At 37.9% G+C, this 18,914-nt stretch overlaps 1 protein-coding gene across 1 annotated transcript; it reads left to right on the forward strand.

The window, feature by feature from the left end:
• The first annotated feature begins 5,928 nt into the window (after positions 1-5,928).
• Positions 5,929-18,445, forward strand: LOC141398529 (transcription factor 15). Its single transcript, XM_073975859.1, has 3 exons — positions 5,929-6,198; positions 6,263-6,393; positions 17,073-18,445. Exons 1-3 carry the CDS (start codon positions 6,065-6,067, stop codon positions 17,192-17,194), a joined length of 387 nt encoding a protein of 128 aa, XP_073831960.1. The 5' UTR covers positions 5,929-6,064; the 3' UTR covers positions 17,195-18,445.
• The last annotated feature ends 469 nt before the right edge of the window (positions 18,446-18,914 follow it).

The following is an 18,914-nucleotide window of genomic DNA, read 5'->3' on the forward strand; positions in this document are numbered from 1 at the left end:
TATTCGAAAATATTCATTTTAATTAACTTATCTAAGAGAATATCAAGAAAAATAAAAAAAAAATTAATTAAATAAATCGTTCGCACTCTTTTCGTAAAAAATAAAGAGGCACACACAAATGAAAACAATGGAATTGTCATGGAGAAGAATTTTAGACATAACCGACCGCAAAGAGCACTTCTATCTTTAATATCTATGAGGAATAATACCTCATTTTAGTATTTTTTTGTTTTAATTTGTTAAAAAAACACGGAACAAAGCCGCAGGGCCACAACGGTTAAAAACAACAAGTTATACTCTAAATAATCTCAAACCTGACATATGATTCTGTAACCCTAATAAACATCTCATTTATTAGTTCATTATTAGATCAACAAATTCTATTTATTTGTTTTGGAGGGAATTCCCACTTCCGTTTTCCGTTCTGCACCAGATGATCAGAAGTATCGCATTACTCAAACATCACCCACAACAACATTGTACTGTAAATAAGATAGCATCCATTTGAAATAGCTAAAAATAAGCGATCACAATTGAGCATTTGACCGACCACCCAACAGAAGAATAACAAACATTGAGCCAAGGCAACCGACCATCCCTCTTTTTTATTGGTTAACCCACCCATCAGTGGTGGTAAACTGGCAAAACGATCAAAAATTTTTCTTTTTTTCGTTTTTCATAAATAAAAAGAGCAATAAATGTCCATACAGTGGCTAAAGCGTGTTCATGAGTACGAACAATAAAAATAATATATGAATGCACTGAGAACATTTATCACAATTATAAGAGGGTAATATGGAAATTAATAGAAAATTTGAAGATGTTCTATTGTTAATAATAATGATAGGACACATCATACATATTAGAATTCTAAAAAAAAAACAAGTAAAATAGTATCAGTCGGCTTTGCCGACAGAGATATACCCTCAGCCTGTGTGGATTTAACACTTTTTCCAACAACAACAAAAATTTGTATTAGGGTTTTTTAATTTTGGGCGTACGAACCGACAAAAATAGGGATTTGATTACAAATTTGCGGAGGATTTCGATTGAGAGGGCTTTTGTACCATACTTGCCTGCGATAAACATAATATCGCTGTAAAGGGGAGGTAACGGAAGGAGTGAAATATAAGCACCGCCTTCGAATTTCATCTAATATATCCAACTTGTGGATGAACGCATTATTCGGTTCGATCTCACAGGTGTCACAGGTGTTTTTTACAACTATCGGGCTGTTTTATTAAGAAGTATGGACTTGTCCCTGAAAAAAAAAAACTTTTACTGTCGTAATTGAGGCAGTGAATACTAGTTTCTTCAATAAAAATAAGTGATTCGAGAGCAGGTCTTAAAGTGAATTTATCCGAAATTTTGTGTGTGAGGTACCCGAAGAAGTAGACAAATATAGTCTATATTCGAACCTGACCTATATCGGGTAGACATTTTAGGATGTGTAAAGTATGGGGTGACGTAGGGGATGAAAGATACCAAGGAACGGTCCTGACCGGCTTTAACATGGCAAAGTTCAGGATTTATATTGGTCCCTCTTTCATCTCAAGTGAACACTGACCTCCCCGTGGTGTCACCTGGGTAGCTGCCTCTAACACCCGTTAAAGGTAGTGAGCTAAAATGTGCCGCTCCTTCACCCATAAGAATGTTAAAAACTTGGGTTTGAGCGCAGGTTTAGTAACCCTCCTCTAGAAAAAGCAGCCTTCTATGAAAAAACAAAAGAAAAGAAAAAAAACAACTCTAAAGTAGACGAACCCCGCAAACGTTTTAAGGACCATGATCTGCGAATCTGCATCTGGAATGTTCGCACTCTTTATAGAGAAGGTGCAGTTTACGCATTGGCAGATGTACTTGAAAAGTACAAGGCCGACATTACTGCCATACAGGAAATAGGATGGAACGGGAAAGGCGTCACAACAACACCTAGAGGTGACGCACTGTATTGTAGCTGCCATGACACAAAGCATGAGTTTGGTTTCGGATTTGTAGTTGGTCGGAGGTTTAAACATCTGGTCTCCAGCTTCACCCCAGTGAATAAAAGACTCGCTGCAATTCTGTTAAAAGCAAAATTCTTCAACATCAGCTTTATTTGCGCTCATGCTCCCAATAAAGACAAGGACGAACAGACCAAAGATATATTTTACGAGCGCTTAGAAGAAACTTATGGCGTTGCCCTGCCCATAACATTAAAACTATACTATGCGATTTTAATGCCAATTGGAAAGGAGAATATCTTTGGCCCAACAGTCGGGAAATTCAATCTCCACAGTGAAACATCTGACAATGGTATGAGGCTGATAGACTTTGCAGCTGCAAGAAACATGGTAGCAGTGGTGGTTGGTTAGCAGTACCAGATTTAAGCATCTCTAGCCCTTATGAGTGGGCACTTGGCTGTCCCCAGATCAAAGAACAAGAAATCAAATTGATCACGTTGTGATAGATGGCAGAACTGCATCAATCGTGTTGGATGTCCGATCGTTCCGAGGTGCAAACATAGACTCGGACCACTACCTTGTTGCAGCAAAGGTACGTACCAGATTAAACGTAGCAAACAAAGTGCGAACAGACACAACACGGAAGTTCAACATCGACAAGCTGCAATCACAACAGATAGCCACAGCATATTCCACTCAACTGGACCAACTGCTTAATCAAAGCACTCCTGGTCCCGATAACATATCAGGACAATGGCAAAACATTGCCCACTCCATGCAAACAGGCGCAAAATCAGTACTTGGATACCAGAGACCTCCACCAAGGAGAGAGGAGAAACGTCTTTTCCGCAGGAAAAAGAGGGAGATGGAAAAGCAGGAGTCTGAAAAAATCGAGATGTACAGGAACCAGAATGAAGTCCGAAAATTCTACCAAAGAGTCAAGCATCAAACTGATGGCTTTGGTACAGGCACATCCTCCTGTAGAGACCAGCAAGGTAATTTGGTAACTGATACAGATAGTGTGCTAAGAATATGGAAAGAGCATTTTTCCAAACTGTTGGTATCCAATAGTAGCGAAGTCGACGAAGATACCACAGATCCAATCCCAAAAGATGGTATTGAATGTATACCAACCGGCCAAGATGAGGTAAAGACAGCAATAAACCAACTGAAGAATAATAAGGCAGCAGGAGCTGATGGCCTACCAGCCGAGCTGTTTAAAACCGCAGGCGACACGCTGATAAGGTGTATGCATCAGCTAGTTAGCTCCATCTGGCAGGAAGAACGCGTACTCGACGATTGGAACCTAAGCATCCTATGCCCTGTCCATAAGAAAGGATATAAGACTTTATGCTCCAACTATAGGGGCATAAGTCTTCTCCCTATCGCCTACAAGATAGTGTCAGGGATATTGTGCGAACGACTAAAGCCCATGGTCAACGAAATAATTGGACCATACCATTGCGGCTTTAGACCTGGCAAGTCCACGATTGACCAGATATTTACCCTGCGGCAAATCCCGGAGAAGACCCAAGAGATGCAGATCGACACCTACCACCTTTTTGTCGATTATAAAGCAGCCTTTGACAGCCCGCTACGTTCAAAGGTATTGCATGACATGTCTGAATTTGGTATCCCCGCAAAGCTCATTCGGCTTTGTAAAATTACTCTAACTGTCACAAGATCTTCAATTAAAATAGGAAAGAAGGAGACAGCCTTTCGGATGATCTTTTCAACATCCTGCTAGAAAATGTTATACGAGAGGCAAACGTCAAAAGAAGTGGCACAATCTACACCAATAGCCACATGTTACTTGCTTATGCTGATGATATAGACATCATGGGACGATCAGTAAACGAAGTAACCGATACCTTTATGAAGGTTGAAGGAGAATCTGCTAAAGTAGGTCTGGCGGTAAACGGCGAGAAGACCAAGTTGATGGTGTCGACGCGCAATGCGTCCATTGAGATCGGACCAACTGTTGAAGTTGGTTCCTATAATTTTGAGGTAGTAAAAGACTTCGTATACCTCGGCACCGCCGTAAACACAACAAACGACATCAGTTGTGAAATAAAAAGAAGAATTGTAGTGGCCAACAGATGCTACTTTGGCTTAAGTAAGCACTTCAAAAACAAAGCCACAACTCGTCAAACAAAAATAACGCTTTACAAAACACTTATGGCCCCGGCACATACGGTACGTTGTGCGTCGCGTTACAACAACCACATGAAAACTTCAAGAACAAACTTGGCATCACTTACATTTTTTCATGTGGTTGTTGTTTTTAATGCGTGACGCAACGCACAACGTACCGTATGTGCCGGGGCCATTATACTACCCGTGCTGATGTATGGCTCCGAAGCCTGGGTACTTGCGCAAGCAGATAAGGCATTGCTTGGCGTGTTTGAGAGAAAAACTCTTCGAAAGATCTACGGACCAATCTGCATTGACAGTGAATATCGACGTTGTATGAACCACGAGCTGTATTTGCTATACAACGACATCAATATAGTTAAACGTATCGAGATGCAGCGATATAATAAGAATGAGCGATGATGAACCTGATAAAAAGGCGTATAAATTCGAGCCACATGGCGGTTTACGCAGAATTGTCAGGCCAAAGAATATATGGCGCAAACAAGTGGATGAAGAGATCACAAGGCGCGGTATTCTAGAAAGCGAAACACTAAACGGAGAGAATTGGAGATCTTTTCTTAGTTCGGTCTATGGAACAAATGTTCTGTAACGGTCCAGCTAAGTAAGTAAGTAGGTTGCCCCTATAACAAGGGTACAAGTTATTTCAGTGGCAAGTGGCGTGAGAAAATGACCCGAAAACTGTAAAAAAAAACCCAAAGCCAGCATGTGTAGTCGCTGCTGGTGCAGGACAACTCTCAAACCAAATACTGCGTTGGTTCACACTTTGCATATAGTAATATTTCTTCGAATATTAGATGAAATTCGAAGATGGTGTTATAGGTCCTCTCCTTCCGGTACCTCCCCCACAAAAGTTCGACAATATTCTCTAAAATGGTACGCGCGATATCTCATTTATGCCACAACCGGTTTGGCCCAACTTTGGATCTCGAAATATGTTGTCCACTCCTTATGGTACCACACACAAATGTTTAAGTTTATGGTAATCAATTGAAATGACTAGTGGGTGCGATATCTATCAAGAGGAATGACCCCACTTCCACAATGGACTATGTTGGTCCATTCCTTTAGGTACTTTCTCCGCAAATCTTTTGAACTTTAATCCAAACCCATATTTTTGTCGGCAATTTCAGACGCCCAATATTCTGAAACCCCCCTAAATACATACGTTTTTGGGGAAAAAGTACATCAATTCACACAGGCTGAGAGTATTTCTTTCTTCGTTTTTACTTGTTCACATTGTTAGTTTCTCTATCATTATCATTCTACCCCACATTCACATAAATTTGCTCATAACAAGTGTTTGTATGGACAATTTGTCGTCGTTAATGACTTAATTCATTTTACAGTTCTTTAGAGTTCTCATAAGAAGAGCAAGCGTTTTGTTAGTTTATGTTGGTGCGCGAGCGCATGTGGATAACTGGGTGGATGGATGGATGCCCACGAAACAAATAATAATGCCACAAAAATATGTAATTCCGAAATGTTATATGCGTGTGCAGTTATGGGTTTGTTTTCCTATATAGAATTTCAAACTAACAACAACAAAAACACAGTAGCCAACTCAAATGACCATTAATATGCTCTCTCTTGTTCATTTCCATGATGATATTCCACCAAAACAAAAACAGAAATAGTACTCTATTTTCACTAAATGGTGATGATGAGGATGATGCTGATAAAAAAACAAAACAATGTCAAATGTTTCTTATTGTGGCCATTATTCTCACAAGGAGACTGTGGAGGCTGTGGGGAATACCCAAAACGCTCTTGGCTGGCCGTTTGAGTAAATGTGTGACTGACTATAAGTGCCACGGAGAACAATGTAATGATTTCAGTCCGTTGTGTGGGTGAAAGCCATCAACAAGTTACACAGAAGAGCAAAATACAATTAATAAAAGAATATTTAAAACAAATAATAATTTTTCTACTTAATATTATAATTATTCACTAACAAATTCTTTACCGCCATGGAATTCTATTCAAACTATGATGGACAAATGGAAATGTGTTCAAATAGTCGTATAAGTCATTCAGAATCTGATTCATCAAATGGTAAACCCAGACATGCTGTCAATGCTCGAGAACGTTGTCGAACACAAAGGTATGGTGCAAGAGAAAAATTCTTTTTTTTAATTCAAATAAAAATTAGTATATTTTATTTTCAGTGTAAACAGTGCCTTCAATACCCTTCGCACCCTTATTCCCACCGAACCTTATGACCGTAAATTGTCAAAAATTGAAATATTACGTTTGGCCAAAAGTTATATTGCCCATTTGGATGCTGTGATAGTTACAGGTGAGAATTTAAAAAGTGAATTGAATGAAAATGTATAACCCTGCGTTTACAAATGCCAGTATTGGCAAGACAATAGCAAAAATACAAACCTTTTTCACACATACATTTACAAATTTTTAAATACGTGTAGAGAAAAGTGTGAATGTATAGGTGAAAATGGTTTGTAACTTTGCTATTGTCTTGCCAATACTGTCCGTGTGTAAACGCCTAGTAAGAAAAAATCAGTAATAGTTTTTGCTTTTGAAAAAAAAATCGAAAGAAAAGTAAAAGTTTTAAATGCAAATCATTGGAGCAGAAATCAAACCAAGACAGTGTCAGACTACTTTGCAAACCGACATATACGAGCAGCCCGTAACATTAGGTCTGTCTGGTTACCCTAAAACTTGTAACAATTTGTACCAATTGTTGCTGGAAGTCGTCTGTTAACACAAAAAGCCACCAAAGAGAGAGAGAATCGAGCGAGACATTTTGACAGTTCTTTTACTGAGAGTTCGCAAATTCTTGCTGGACAAATTTGTGCTAGCAAGCACTCGTAACTCTTCTTCTTCCTGAAAACAATCAATCAGCTGCTTTTAATTATTCGGTAGTTTATGCTTGTGAAAATTAAAAACAAATTTATTGTGGAAATAGCAAGCCTAAATGTATTGTTTTTTTGGAGAACAAAGTTGCAAAGTGCAAAAATTCCATTTTTGGGTCATTATCTTTTTTATTTTTAATAAAATACATAATTTTTGCTTCCTTTGGTTCCTTTATTGGCCGACAAATTGTTTTGTTTATGCAAGTCAGCTGATTGCTTGCTGGTTTTTGCTGGGAAGTTGTCTGTTTACTTTTTACAATTTTCTAGCAAAAGAAAAAAAACTCCTTACTCTCTGAGAAAGTTCTTGCTGGACAATTCTTGCTGGGAAAGTAACCAGACAGACCTATTAAAACAATAAAAAAAACAAGTAAGAACGGCGATATGTTCGGCCCGGCCGAACTTTTTATGCCCTCCACCACAAGTTGCATTGAAGTAAAACTGAGCAATTAGTTTCCTTTCATTTATAAGGAAGACTAAATACCAAATTCCAGCGATTTCGGTAAAATAATGTGGCTAACTTTCAAAATACCGAAAATCGAGAGGTACCGTTCTATGGGCGCTACATGAAGGCGTAGGGTGAACATTTTGTACGACCAACGAAGACTAAATACTAAATGTCAGCCATCTCGTTGGAATATTGGGCAGAGAGTGTGGACTAATCGACAAATTTAGAGGGGAAAGTTGAATACCCCCAATGAAGACTAAATACCAAATTTCAGCCATTTCGGTGGAATCTTGAAGCCATAACCTTCAAAATACCGAAAATCGGGAAGTACACTTCTATGGGGCAATATGAAGACGTGACCCTACACTTACACATTTCAGGTGGAAAGATTTGCACCCTCAACGAAGACTAAATACCAAATTTCAGCCATTTCATTGGAATATTGAGGCTACTACCTTCAAAATACCGAAAACTGGAATGTGCTGTTCTATGGGGGGTATATGAAGGCGCGGACCTATACCGATGGGGGCTATATTAAGGTGTGGACCTGTACCGGCAGATTTCTGGGGGAAAGTTGTATACCACCAACGAAGACTAAATAAAACATGTCAGCCATTTCGGAGGAATATTGAAGCCACAACCTTCAAAATACCGAAAATCGGAAGGTACCGTTCTATGGAGGCTATATGAAGGGGTGAACCTATACTGACAAATTTCATATGGAAAGTTGTATACCCCAAATGAAGACTAAATACCAAATTTCAGCCATTTCGGAGGAGTATTGAAGCCACATCCTTCAAAATACCGCAAATCTGAAGGTACCGTTATATGGGGCTATATGAAGGCGTGGACCTATACCGACAAATTTCATATGGAAAGTTTTATACCCCAAATGAAGACTAAATACCAAATTTCAGCCATTTCGGAGGAATATTGAGGCCACAACCTTCAAAATACCGAAAATTGGAAGGTACCGTTCTATGGGGGCTATATGAAGGCGTGGACCTATACCGACAAATTTCTGGGGGAAAGTTTTATACACCCTACGAAGGCTAAATACCAAATTTCAGCCATTTCGGTGTGATAAGGAAGCTAAAACCTTCAAAATACCGAAAATCGGGTGGTACCGTTCTATGGGGGCTATATCAAAACGTGGACCGATATAGTCCATTTGCAATACCAAACTTCCTAGGAGAAATAGAAACTTCTATACAAAATTACAAAGCTCTGTCTTAAAAATTGCGAGCTGTATCTTGATTTCTACAGACGGACGGACGGACAGACGGACATGTTTATATCGACTTAGAATTTTACCCTGATCAAGAATATATATACTTTACAGGGTGTCCGATGAATATTTCGATGTGTTACAAACGGAATGGCAAATTTAATTATACCCTCCATGGTATAAATGGTTCTAACCGGGTGTTTCTCCGTCTTTTTATACCCAACACCACCTTGTGTTAAGGGATATTATGTCTTTGTGCATTAGTTTGTAACATGCAAAAGGAAACGAGATAGACCCATAGTTCCTTTTAGGGATATACATAGAATCAGTTTCTGAGTCGATTTACGCATGTCCGTCTGTCTGTCCGTCCGTCTGTGCGCCTGTCCATGTATTTTTGTAAACAAAGTACAGGTCGCATTTATTGTCCCATTCGCATGAAAATTGGGGAAGATAGTTTTTTTGGACAAAGGGCGAACGCTATTTATTTTGGTAAAAATCGGTTCAGATTTGGATATAGCCCCCATATATATCTTCGCCCGATTTAAGGCATTTGGTGCATAAAACAAGCTATATATGTCCGATTTCAATTAAATTTGGAATGTGCGACGGTATTTAGTCTAGAAACAAGTGTGCCAAATTATATCGAAATCGGTTCAGATTTGGATATAGCTCTCATATATATTTTAGGCAGATTTGAGGTATTTGATGCACGAAACACGCTATATATGTCCGATTTCAATGAAATTTGGAATGTGCGACGGTGGTTAGTCTAGAAATAACTGTGGCAAATCATAAAGAAATCGGTTCAGATTTAGATATAGCTCCCATATATATTTTCGACCGATTTGAGGTATTTGATGCACGAAACACGCTATATATGTCCAATTTTGATGAAATTTGGACTATGTGACGGAATTTGGTCTACAAATAAATGTGAAGAATTACACTATGCGACACGAAAATTATTAACCATATTCTGACACCACAGCGTGGTAGAAGACCAAAAATAAGAAGACACGTGTCCCGGCGTTTTTCCCTATCACTTCAACTTTCGCGGTTATGGGCCGACAGAGACCTGAGGCTTTGATGTCAAAAAGGATAATTTTGTCAGGCAAAATTCCGCTTGGAATTTTGGATTACTCGTGGAGGCAAAGTTGTAGCCCTCGTCCTAAAGAATAATAATTGTGAACACGTAAAATCCATTCGACCTCATCTTCAAAGTCAAAATCGTCAAGGTCCAATTTTGATTATATTTTTTCTCGGATTTTAGTCTGTAGATATCAAATCGATCAAAATTGAAGCAAACAACCAACCAACAAAATGTTCGTTAGATCTCAGTAAACAACTTTTTAGAACATATGAAGTCTGTAGAAACGGTTCTTAATGGCTAAAATAGCTAAACAAATGCAAATTTTATCTTCTTTTCTTGGTTTCCGCTCCATAGATATTAAACCGTTCAAAATTCAAGAAAGCAATCAACCACAATAATGTAGCAAAGATATCAGCAAACAACTTTCTGTAACATTCGAAATGTCTATGTGCGGTTCTTAAAAGCGAAAATAGCCAAAAACTTTCGAAAATATTAGATTTTTATACTTTTTTCTCCCATTCTGGTCCACAGATACCGAACTGCCCAAAAATTAAGGATACAGTCAACTAGAAAAATGTACCTAAGATTTCAATAAACAACTTTCTAGAACATGAAAAGATCCTAGGAATGATTCTTTAAGCTGAAATATGCAAACAATAATATTATTTTTAATGATTCCACCTACTCAGGTCTGGAAATAACAAACTGTTCAAAATTCAAGAAAATTTTAAAGGTTTGTCATTTACGGACCTTAACACAAAAGAATGATTTAAAATAATCAAATTTTGAGCTTAATGAACCGTTCCTAGATTCTTTATATGTTCTAGAAAGTTGTTTATTGAAATCTTAGGTACATTTTTGTAGTTGACTGAATCCTTAATTTTTGGGCGGTTCGGTATCTGTGGACCAGAATAGGAGAAAAAAGTATACAAATCTAATATTTTCGAAAGTTTTTGCTATTTTCGGATTTAAGAACCGCTCATAGACATTTCGTATGTATCACAAAGTTGTTTGCTGATGTCGTTGCTACATTATTGTGGTTGATTGCTTTCTTGAATTTTGAACGGTTTAGTATCTATGGAGCGGAAACCAAGAAAAAAAGATAACATTCGCATTTGTTTAGCTATTTTGGCCATTAAGAACCGGTTCTACAGACTTCAAATGTTCTAAAAATTGTTTACTGAGATCCAACGAACATTTTTCTAGATGGTCGTTTGTTTCTATTTTGATCGGCTTGACAAAAATCCGAGAAAAAAACATAATGGAAATTGGACCTTGAAGATGAGGTCGAGTGGATTTTATGTGTTCAAAATTATATTCTTTAGGATGAGAGCTACAACTTTGCCTCCACGAGTAATCCAAAATTCCAAGCGGTTTAGAAGATATGTGCCTGACAAAATTATTCCTTTTGACATCAAAGCCTGAGGTCTCGGTGGGCCCATATCCGCGAAAGTTGAAGCGATAGGGAAAAACGCCGGGACAGGTGTCTTCTTATTTTTGGTCTTCTATAACGCTGTGGTGTCAGAATGTGGTTAATAAACCATGACTCGAAAAATGACACACAGTGTTATATCAAAATCTGTTCTGATTTGGATTTAGCTCCCATATATATTTTACATATTCACAATGGTGTAGGGTATTATATAGTCGGCCCCGCCCGACTTTGATCCTTTCCTTACTGGTTCTGAATTATCATTTTCTTTTTTCTTCCTCATACTGTGGTCCATTGGGCCTAATTTTCCACAGGCGCTTGATTCCTTTTAGGCTCTCCAGTGAAATTGAGACAGTTATTTTTGAGCGCTTATTGGCGTGATCATGTATTCTTCTTTTCCACTTCCATTTTTTCGTTTTCGTGGGTCTCTCCCACAACTTTGCTCAGTGCAATTACTTCCCTGTTTTCTCTCAGCTGTTGATTAATGGCTACCGCCTGCATGAGATTATCACAGAGGGTTTTGTGGATATATTTTGCGTCACTCACTATCGAGTTCATCGCTCTTACGTTGTTTCCGACTTTAGCAAAAGGCGTTTCTTCTAGTTTTAGACGAATCGCCACCATCCCTTGTCACTTGTCATTCCGCTGGGTTTGAAAGGGTAGTTCGCTCCTTGTCCTTCTACTTCGTCGTTTATGATGTTGGTTTTCATTGCAATTGTTAAGACAAAATTGATGCCGTTATATCTGTGTGAAGTTACGTTTTACATTCCATGGTTATCTACGCAAGCAGAGACGCCATAATAGGGTTGACGCAGAATCCTTTTGAGAAACTGTGTTCAAAGCCAGACCCACATAAACCAGGACAAGCCTGGACCTTCACATCTACCGTGGTGGCGATAGAACTAAGAGCGTTTTTCAAGACTTCCTAGGTTTTAGTAAGACGTAGGCAGGTGCAGTATTAGCCTAGAAGCCATTTCGGTAAGATTTCGCTCCACTTACTCAAGTTTCAGAATACTACAACTTTTGGTGTGTTCCAGTATGTACTTAGACCAGCAAGCCGCTCACTGTGGATTTAATAGTAGAATATCCTTCTGAAAAAATATGATTTTTAATATGGCGTGGATATTTGCGAAAGTAGATAGGATAAGTCGCGATGAAGTTTTACATGTTTCTCGCCATTACGGCTTAAACGATGGAGCACCATTGCACGGGGGCTGCGATATCATGCATCGGACAGCGCCCCTTTGAGATTACCTAGAAAGCTCCTACAAAGTGGCTGCCCTCCACAGAGCTTCCAGGTATATTTTACTTCCCTCTTGGAAGGTGGATGAGCTCTACCATTCACCAGAAAAAAGTCTCCGGTTCTACTACCAGTTTAATTTCATTAAAATCGGGACTGGTCGCCAAGGGCGATATAAATTAGGCACAATCAGTGAATAAGAAGAATGCAACACAAGTGTTGCATTGATGGATCAGTCTAATCACTACAATTATATGGTAGTATCTTTCTCACCTGGGAGCGAAACCTATTCCGCTTTCGCTCTGGAGCTGGGGAACAGCAACCAATTTTTGTATGAAAGTGTGCCCGACAAAATCGTAGAAGATATGTAATGATACGGAGTTTTTCCAATTCTCTCTACTCCACCGGCAGCATCACAAAAGAGACATCTGCTTGGATATCGTAACCGAGGGGCTGATAGCCCCTGCTAGACTGGAGTCCGGATGTCGTTAAGGGAGTTTTTCCCTTTTAGAGAATACCAACATGTGAATAGTGATAGTGTCTTTTTCGAAGCGAGCGGCTCTCGGGTCGCCGTCTTCCAATACAGCTGCCCAACAAATCAAACAATCCTCGATGACAACCTGTCTACGAAAATGGAACACGATGCAATAATATTAAAAACTTATCCCTCAGTATGTGGGAGTGCAATCCCACCGAAATGGCTTTCAGTTTCCTATTTTCGGCCCCGCCAAAAGAATGCTCTTTATTCCGTCGCCATTCATTTGGCCTTTCAAGGTCTGTTGATACAACTGTCCTTATCTGCTCCCGACCTGGCTTTAACTATAGGATAAACTTTAACTATAGGATAAAGGCCTCGACACATAAGAAGCATAGCATTCTTTCTTAAGTCATATCCGGTAAATGACTAAAGACCAAGTTCGACCTAATTCAAATGTGGTTCTGACATTTCTTTATTCCTTTCCCAGAAGTGACTTCAGCCAGAAATCCAGCCGCTTATGTGTCGAGGCCTTAACTTTTATACAGGTAAAGACAACGACTCTTGAGTTAAGGCCTGCGTACATAAGCTGCCTTGCCTGCTTACCTTGCTTACTTCTGATAAAAGAATAAAAAAGAAAAGGGCAACCCAGTTCGAAATTTCCTCGGCCTTCTTTATTCTTTTATTTGTATTATGTCAAAAATGAAGCAGGAAAGCAAGGCAATCAGGCAGAGCAGCTTATGTACGCAGGCCTTTAGGAATCAGCAACATAAAATTAAGACAACTCCAAAAAAATCTGAAGGAAGAGCTTTACGCGTTACCTCACCGACAATTGTACTAGAAACAGAAGAAGCTACATTAAATAATCTCCACAACCTACCACAGCAGCAACTATAATAATGTCGGCTTTTAAGGCCTGGGTATATAAGCTGTCTCGCCTGGTTGCCTTGCTTTCCTGCTCCATTTCTGACATAACATAAAATAAAAGAATGAAGAAGGCCGAGCCAATTTCTAACTAGGTTGACCTTTTCTTTTTTATTCTTTTATTTTTATTATGTCAGAAATGAAGCAGGATTGTTAATCAATAAGGCGCGTAACTTCAGTAAAGATCTCCAAAACAGAGTCTCTGAACTAGACGAGCTATTCAACGTAATTGCCGATTACAGAAGCAATTAGAAAACGGCCGAAAAGGAGAAACAAGCTAATCAGTTTCACAGCGTAGTACAAACCAAACCACCCAAGAGTCTCAACCCAAGAGAAGTGCGCCAAGACCTTTCGAATCTGATCCTAGGAAGAGCATATTAGGAAGAGCATATTAATTATAACACAACATGAAGAAGAGAAAAGCAACAATAGAAAACCGTTGTTAAATATGTATGTAAGAACGGCGTTAAGTTCGGCCTGGTCCAACTTGTTATACCCTCCACCACGAGTTGTATTGGGGGCTATATTAAGACATGGACCTGTACCGACAAATTTGTGGGAGAAAGTTTTATACCACTAACGAAGACTAAATACCAAATTTCATCCATTTCTGTGGATTATTAAGGCCACAAAATACAGAAAATTGGGAGGTACCTTTCTATTGGGGATATATGAAGGCGTGGACCTATACCGACTAATTTCTGGGGGAAAATTTTATACCTCCAAAGAAGACTAAATACCAACTTTCAGGCATTTCGGTGGATTATTGTGGCCACAACCTTCAAAATACCGAATATCGGGAGGTACCGTTCTATGGGGGCTATATGAAGGTTTCTGTGGGCAAGTTTCATACCCCCAACGAAGACTAAGTACCAAATTTCCGCCATTTTGGTGTGATAATGAGGCTAAAACCTCAAAATACCAAAAATCGGGTGGTACCGTTCTATGGGAGCTATATCAAAACGTACACCGATATAGCCCATTTGCAATACCAAACATCCTTGGAGTACTAGAAACTTCCATACCAAATTACAAAGCTCTATCTTAAAAATTGCGAGCTGTATCTTGATTTCAACAGACGGACGGACGGACATGGTTATATCGACTTAGAACTTTACCCTGATCAAGAATATATATACTTTATAGGGTCTCCGATGAATATTTCTATGTGTTACAAACGGAATGACAAATTTAATTATACCCTCCATATTATGGTGCAGGGTATAAAAAGGAAGAAGACAGTGTGGAATCTTCCAGGTGCTGTGATTATTGAGCCAAGGCTACAGCTACTCAGAAGTGCTCAAAAATATCAGACAGAATGAGAGACCTGAGGCAGCAGACGTTGCCATACAATCCGTCTTTCATACTTAGTTGGCCCTCTACAGAACCTATGTCCTATAATCCGAACTGAGAAAAGATTTCCATTCCTCTCTATTTGTTGCTTTATTTCTCCAATTTGGAATACGGTGTTCTTCAAACTCGTCTTCCACTTGTTTACTCCATCGAAGCCTTGGCGATCCAGTTCTGCATGCGGCTTCATCTCTTCTCATAATTATGACATGGCCTAGCCAACGCAATCGTTGTATCTCGATAAGTTAAATTATACTAATCAACTTGGTCTTGTCGCTGTTTACTGCCAGACCCACTTTAGCAGATTCTCCATGGACCTTCTTTAAGGTATCAGTTACTTCTTTTACTGGTCGGCCCCTGACGTCAATGTCGTCAGCACCAGCAAGCAAGGGACAAGGGAGACTTCTCTCATATCAATGAGTGCACTCCGATTCATATTAGCTCAATGATATGGGACCTACTGTTTATCGCCGAGTCCGAACGGGGTGTCTTAAGACACCACTTTGTAGAGAAGTTTTACATGGCTGAAATACTCAGGAAATATCGCCAACATTACTGAGGGGTATTTTGCCACCGCTGAAAAATGTTTGATGTTACCTGACCGGGGAATCGAACCCACGACCTTCAGCGTGCAAGGCGGGCGTGCATATCATTGTACCACGGTGGCATATGTGACTATTGGTGTACATATATTGTGCCATTTCTTCTGTCGTTTGCATCTCGTAAAACTTTTTCAAGCTGGGTGTTAAAGAGATCACACGAGAGGCTTTCTCCTTGTCTGAAAATTCTTTTGGTACTGAACTGTTCGGAGAGGTTCTTTCATATTTTAACTGTTATCAGTTAATGTTATTTTTCAAAGTCGAATAAGCTTCACGCAATTACTAAAGTCAGACATGACTTGGAATAATTTTGAACTTAAGGGGCTGTCGATGACTGCCTTATAATCGGTCTTGAACAGCTTGACTGGTAAGCCATCGGCTCCTACTGCGTTATTATTCTTCAGTCGGTTTATTTTTTGTGGGAGGTACCAATTGAGTAGTATGTATATACCCTCTTTAGCCTAAAGACTGGGGCAATAACAAACTTATAATGCCCTATCCACATGCGGTATATGGTATAAAAACAAAATAATTATACACAAATGATGTTTTAAAATAATTACTTACCAATTCAATGGAGAATAGAGGATATATTCCAATGAAAAATAACCTAGAAGAGCTTTTGATTTTCGAATATTTGAAATCACACTACAACTGGAATAACGAACGCTAATGATACAACAACAAAACGAACCACCTTTGCTATAAAATGCCGTCCTTTTATGATTCCATACCGTAGATCCACTTCCGAATACCCGACATATCACTGAAACACTATAATAAGCGAACAATCTAATACGAATGGGCTGTTCCTTTACTTTTGAAAATAGCAAAGCCGGCAAAAGTAGTAAAAGTTGTTAACTGCTTCCATATGAATTGTATTGTGTCTGAAGTAAAGGAACGCTTTTCGAGTAAAAAGTGGTAAAACTTGAAGATTCTTGCACGTAAAGGAACAGATCTGAAGTTTATCCGAAACCAATAAATTGTATATGTTCATTATGCTCGCGTTAAACATTTCCGCTATAAAATTTCATCGTTACCCGAAATATTATTTAAATTTTAAAAATTATATATGACAAACGACCGAAAAGAGAATACTGCGATAACACATTCTTCATTTTCCCTAAAATCGAGATTTCCCGGACACCACATAAAAATCTGGAAAGAAATAGAAATAACACTTTTATTATTTAATTAGTAAAAATTTATTTTTTTTTTTTAAGTTTCTAATTTTTAATAAAGTTATATGACCTTTTCCTAATATAAGATATGACATACTTTATTAATAAGACCATTTTTTATACATGTGTTTTTTACAGGAAACACAGAGAAACCATGCTCGCTGTACTCCACTCAATCACATCAATGTAGCGACATTAGAGAAGAAGGATCCCGAACCAGCATTTGTACATTTTGTGTGAATAAATTAAATAAATGTTAAGGAAGTTATATTTAATTTCTAGTGTTACTTATTTATTTATGTAAGTATCTGATTTTAGTTTAGAACTGGGAATAATGTAATATGATTTTTCATGGTGCAATAAAAAGAGGTAACCTTGTGCAATTATATGTTTACAATTTGTTCAAAAATATCTATTTGACAACATCTCATTGCTAAAAATGATTGCATATGTATGTATACCTAATTGTAAAAAATATGTATGTGTGTATGTTGGTTACATTTAGAAAAATAAGTTACAAAAACAGGGGTTTAAAATGAAGTAAATACTTAAAAGTCCAATTTACATATGCACATTAAATGATTTCGTTTTACGAAATCCTAGAATCAAATGAAATGTACCCTGTAGGAAGTGTGGGGTCATGTGTTGACATGTCGCCACTTTGTCTACTAATATGGTGACAAAGTCAACACTTTGTCACCAGGTTGTCAACTATTGATACCTTTACCTTAATAAGAAGAAGCATTGTGTATATTGACAGATGATAGCCCAACGAAGCATCTTTTTTTAATTTTCTTAATTGTTTGGCGTAAAATCAGTTTTGCGGTTGGTGAAAAAAGTGTTTTTGTAAAAATCAATAAAATATCGTGAAAACTTAAAGCATATAATTTCAATAACAAGTATGAGCAAAAGAAAATATAAAAGACATGTCAAAAATAAACAATTCTATAGCAAGGTACGAATTCTGAGGCGACTAACAACATTTGTGGTGAAATTTCGACAATTAGACATTATGTGGAACCTTTAGAAAAGAGTGTGGAGCCTGATGTATATATTGTCCCGTCTCGCTGGAAATGCTGAATGCAACTAAACATTATAATGAGTTACAAAGTTGAAGAATTATTTGGCAGAAAGCAAGCAAATTTAAGGACATAATTTTTATTTATGTTTATTTATACATGTTTATTATTTTCAATTCCTAGATGTTATATCAACATTCAGCGAATCGCCTGATAAAACGTTAAGTGCAACAGAAGAAGACTATTTTAAGCAGACAAGTCATTGGTGCGACTTGGCCAAGAAAATAAAACGAAAACGTTTTTTATTATTTATATGTTAAAATGTTTAAGCTGCCTTGAAAACATTGTCTTTATTTACTAATTTTTACTTATGTGGAATCTTTGGCTTAGCCATTTAAAAATATAAAAATACTGTAATACGCAATTTGTACATTTTTAGCATTTTCAATATTATTTGTTTTATTCTTTAATGAAATAAAGTATTTAAACAAATGTGTAGCTTCATCTTCTTATTAAACGTACTATATAGCTGTTTTATCTATGAAAAGTTCCAAATAAGCTAAAAAATTTAGTATTGAAAATGTGGTACTATTGACTAACTACCTCCAATGTCTATACTGACTTACTACCTCCAATGTCTATACTGACTCACTACCTCCAATGTCAACACATGGTTCCTCAGGAACTACTGACTTACTATTGACATACTAGTTCCATTGTCAGTACTGACTTCCGAATGACACGTTCATACAAAATGTCTATAGGAAATTACATTAGTTGTCTACAGTTTGTCAGTAGTACTGTTGATAATGTCAGTAGTAAGTCAGTATAGATTCACTATTGACATTTCCTACAGGGTATTTACATCTGTTTTTTTTTTGCGTCATTTGCTTACGCACACAATCGCACATACACACTTATACAATAACAAAAAAACACACGCCCACAATATATTTATTCA

The sequence above is a fragment of the Musca autumnalis genome, unplaced genomic scaffold (genome assembly GCF_047663935.1).
Source record: "Musca autumnalis isolate F117 unplaced genomic scaffold, ASM4766393v1 scaffold_3, whole genome shotgun sequence".
In the NCBI taxonomy this organism is placed as follows: Eukaryota; Metazoa; Arthropoda; class Insecta; order Diptera; family Muscidae; genus Musca; species Musca autumnalis.

Excerpts from the sequence above, each read along its gene's own strand:
- LOC141398529 (XM_073975859.1), top strand. The coding sequence starts at position 6,065 with ATGGAATTCTATTCAAACTATGATGGACAAATGGAAATGTGTTCAAAT. Across the intron at positions 6,199-6,262 it reads GAACGTTGTCGAACACAAAG|TGTAAACAGTGCCTTCAATA; the intron begins GTATGGTGCAAG and ends TTTTATTTTCAG. Across the intron at positions 6,394-17,072 it reads GGATGCTGTGATAGTTACAG|GAAACACAGAGAAACCATGC; the intron begins GTGAGAATTTAA and ends TGTTTTTTACAG.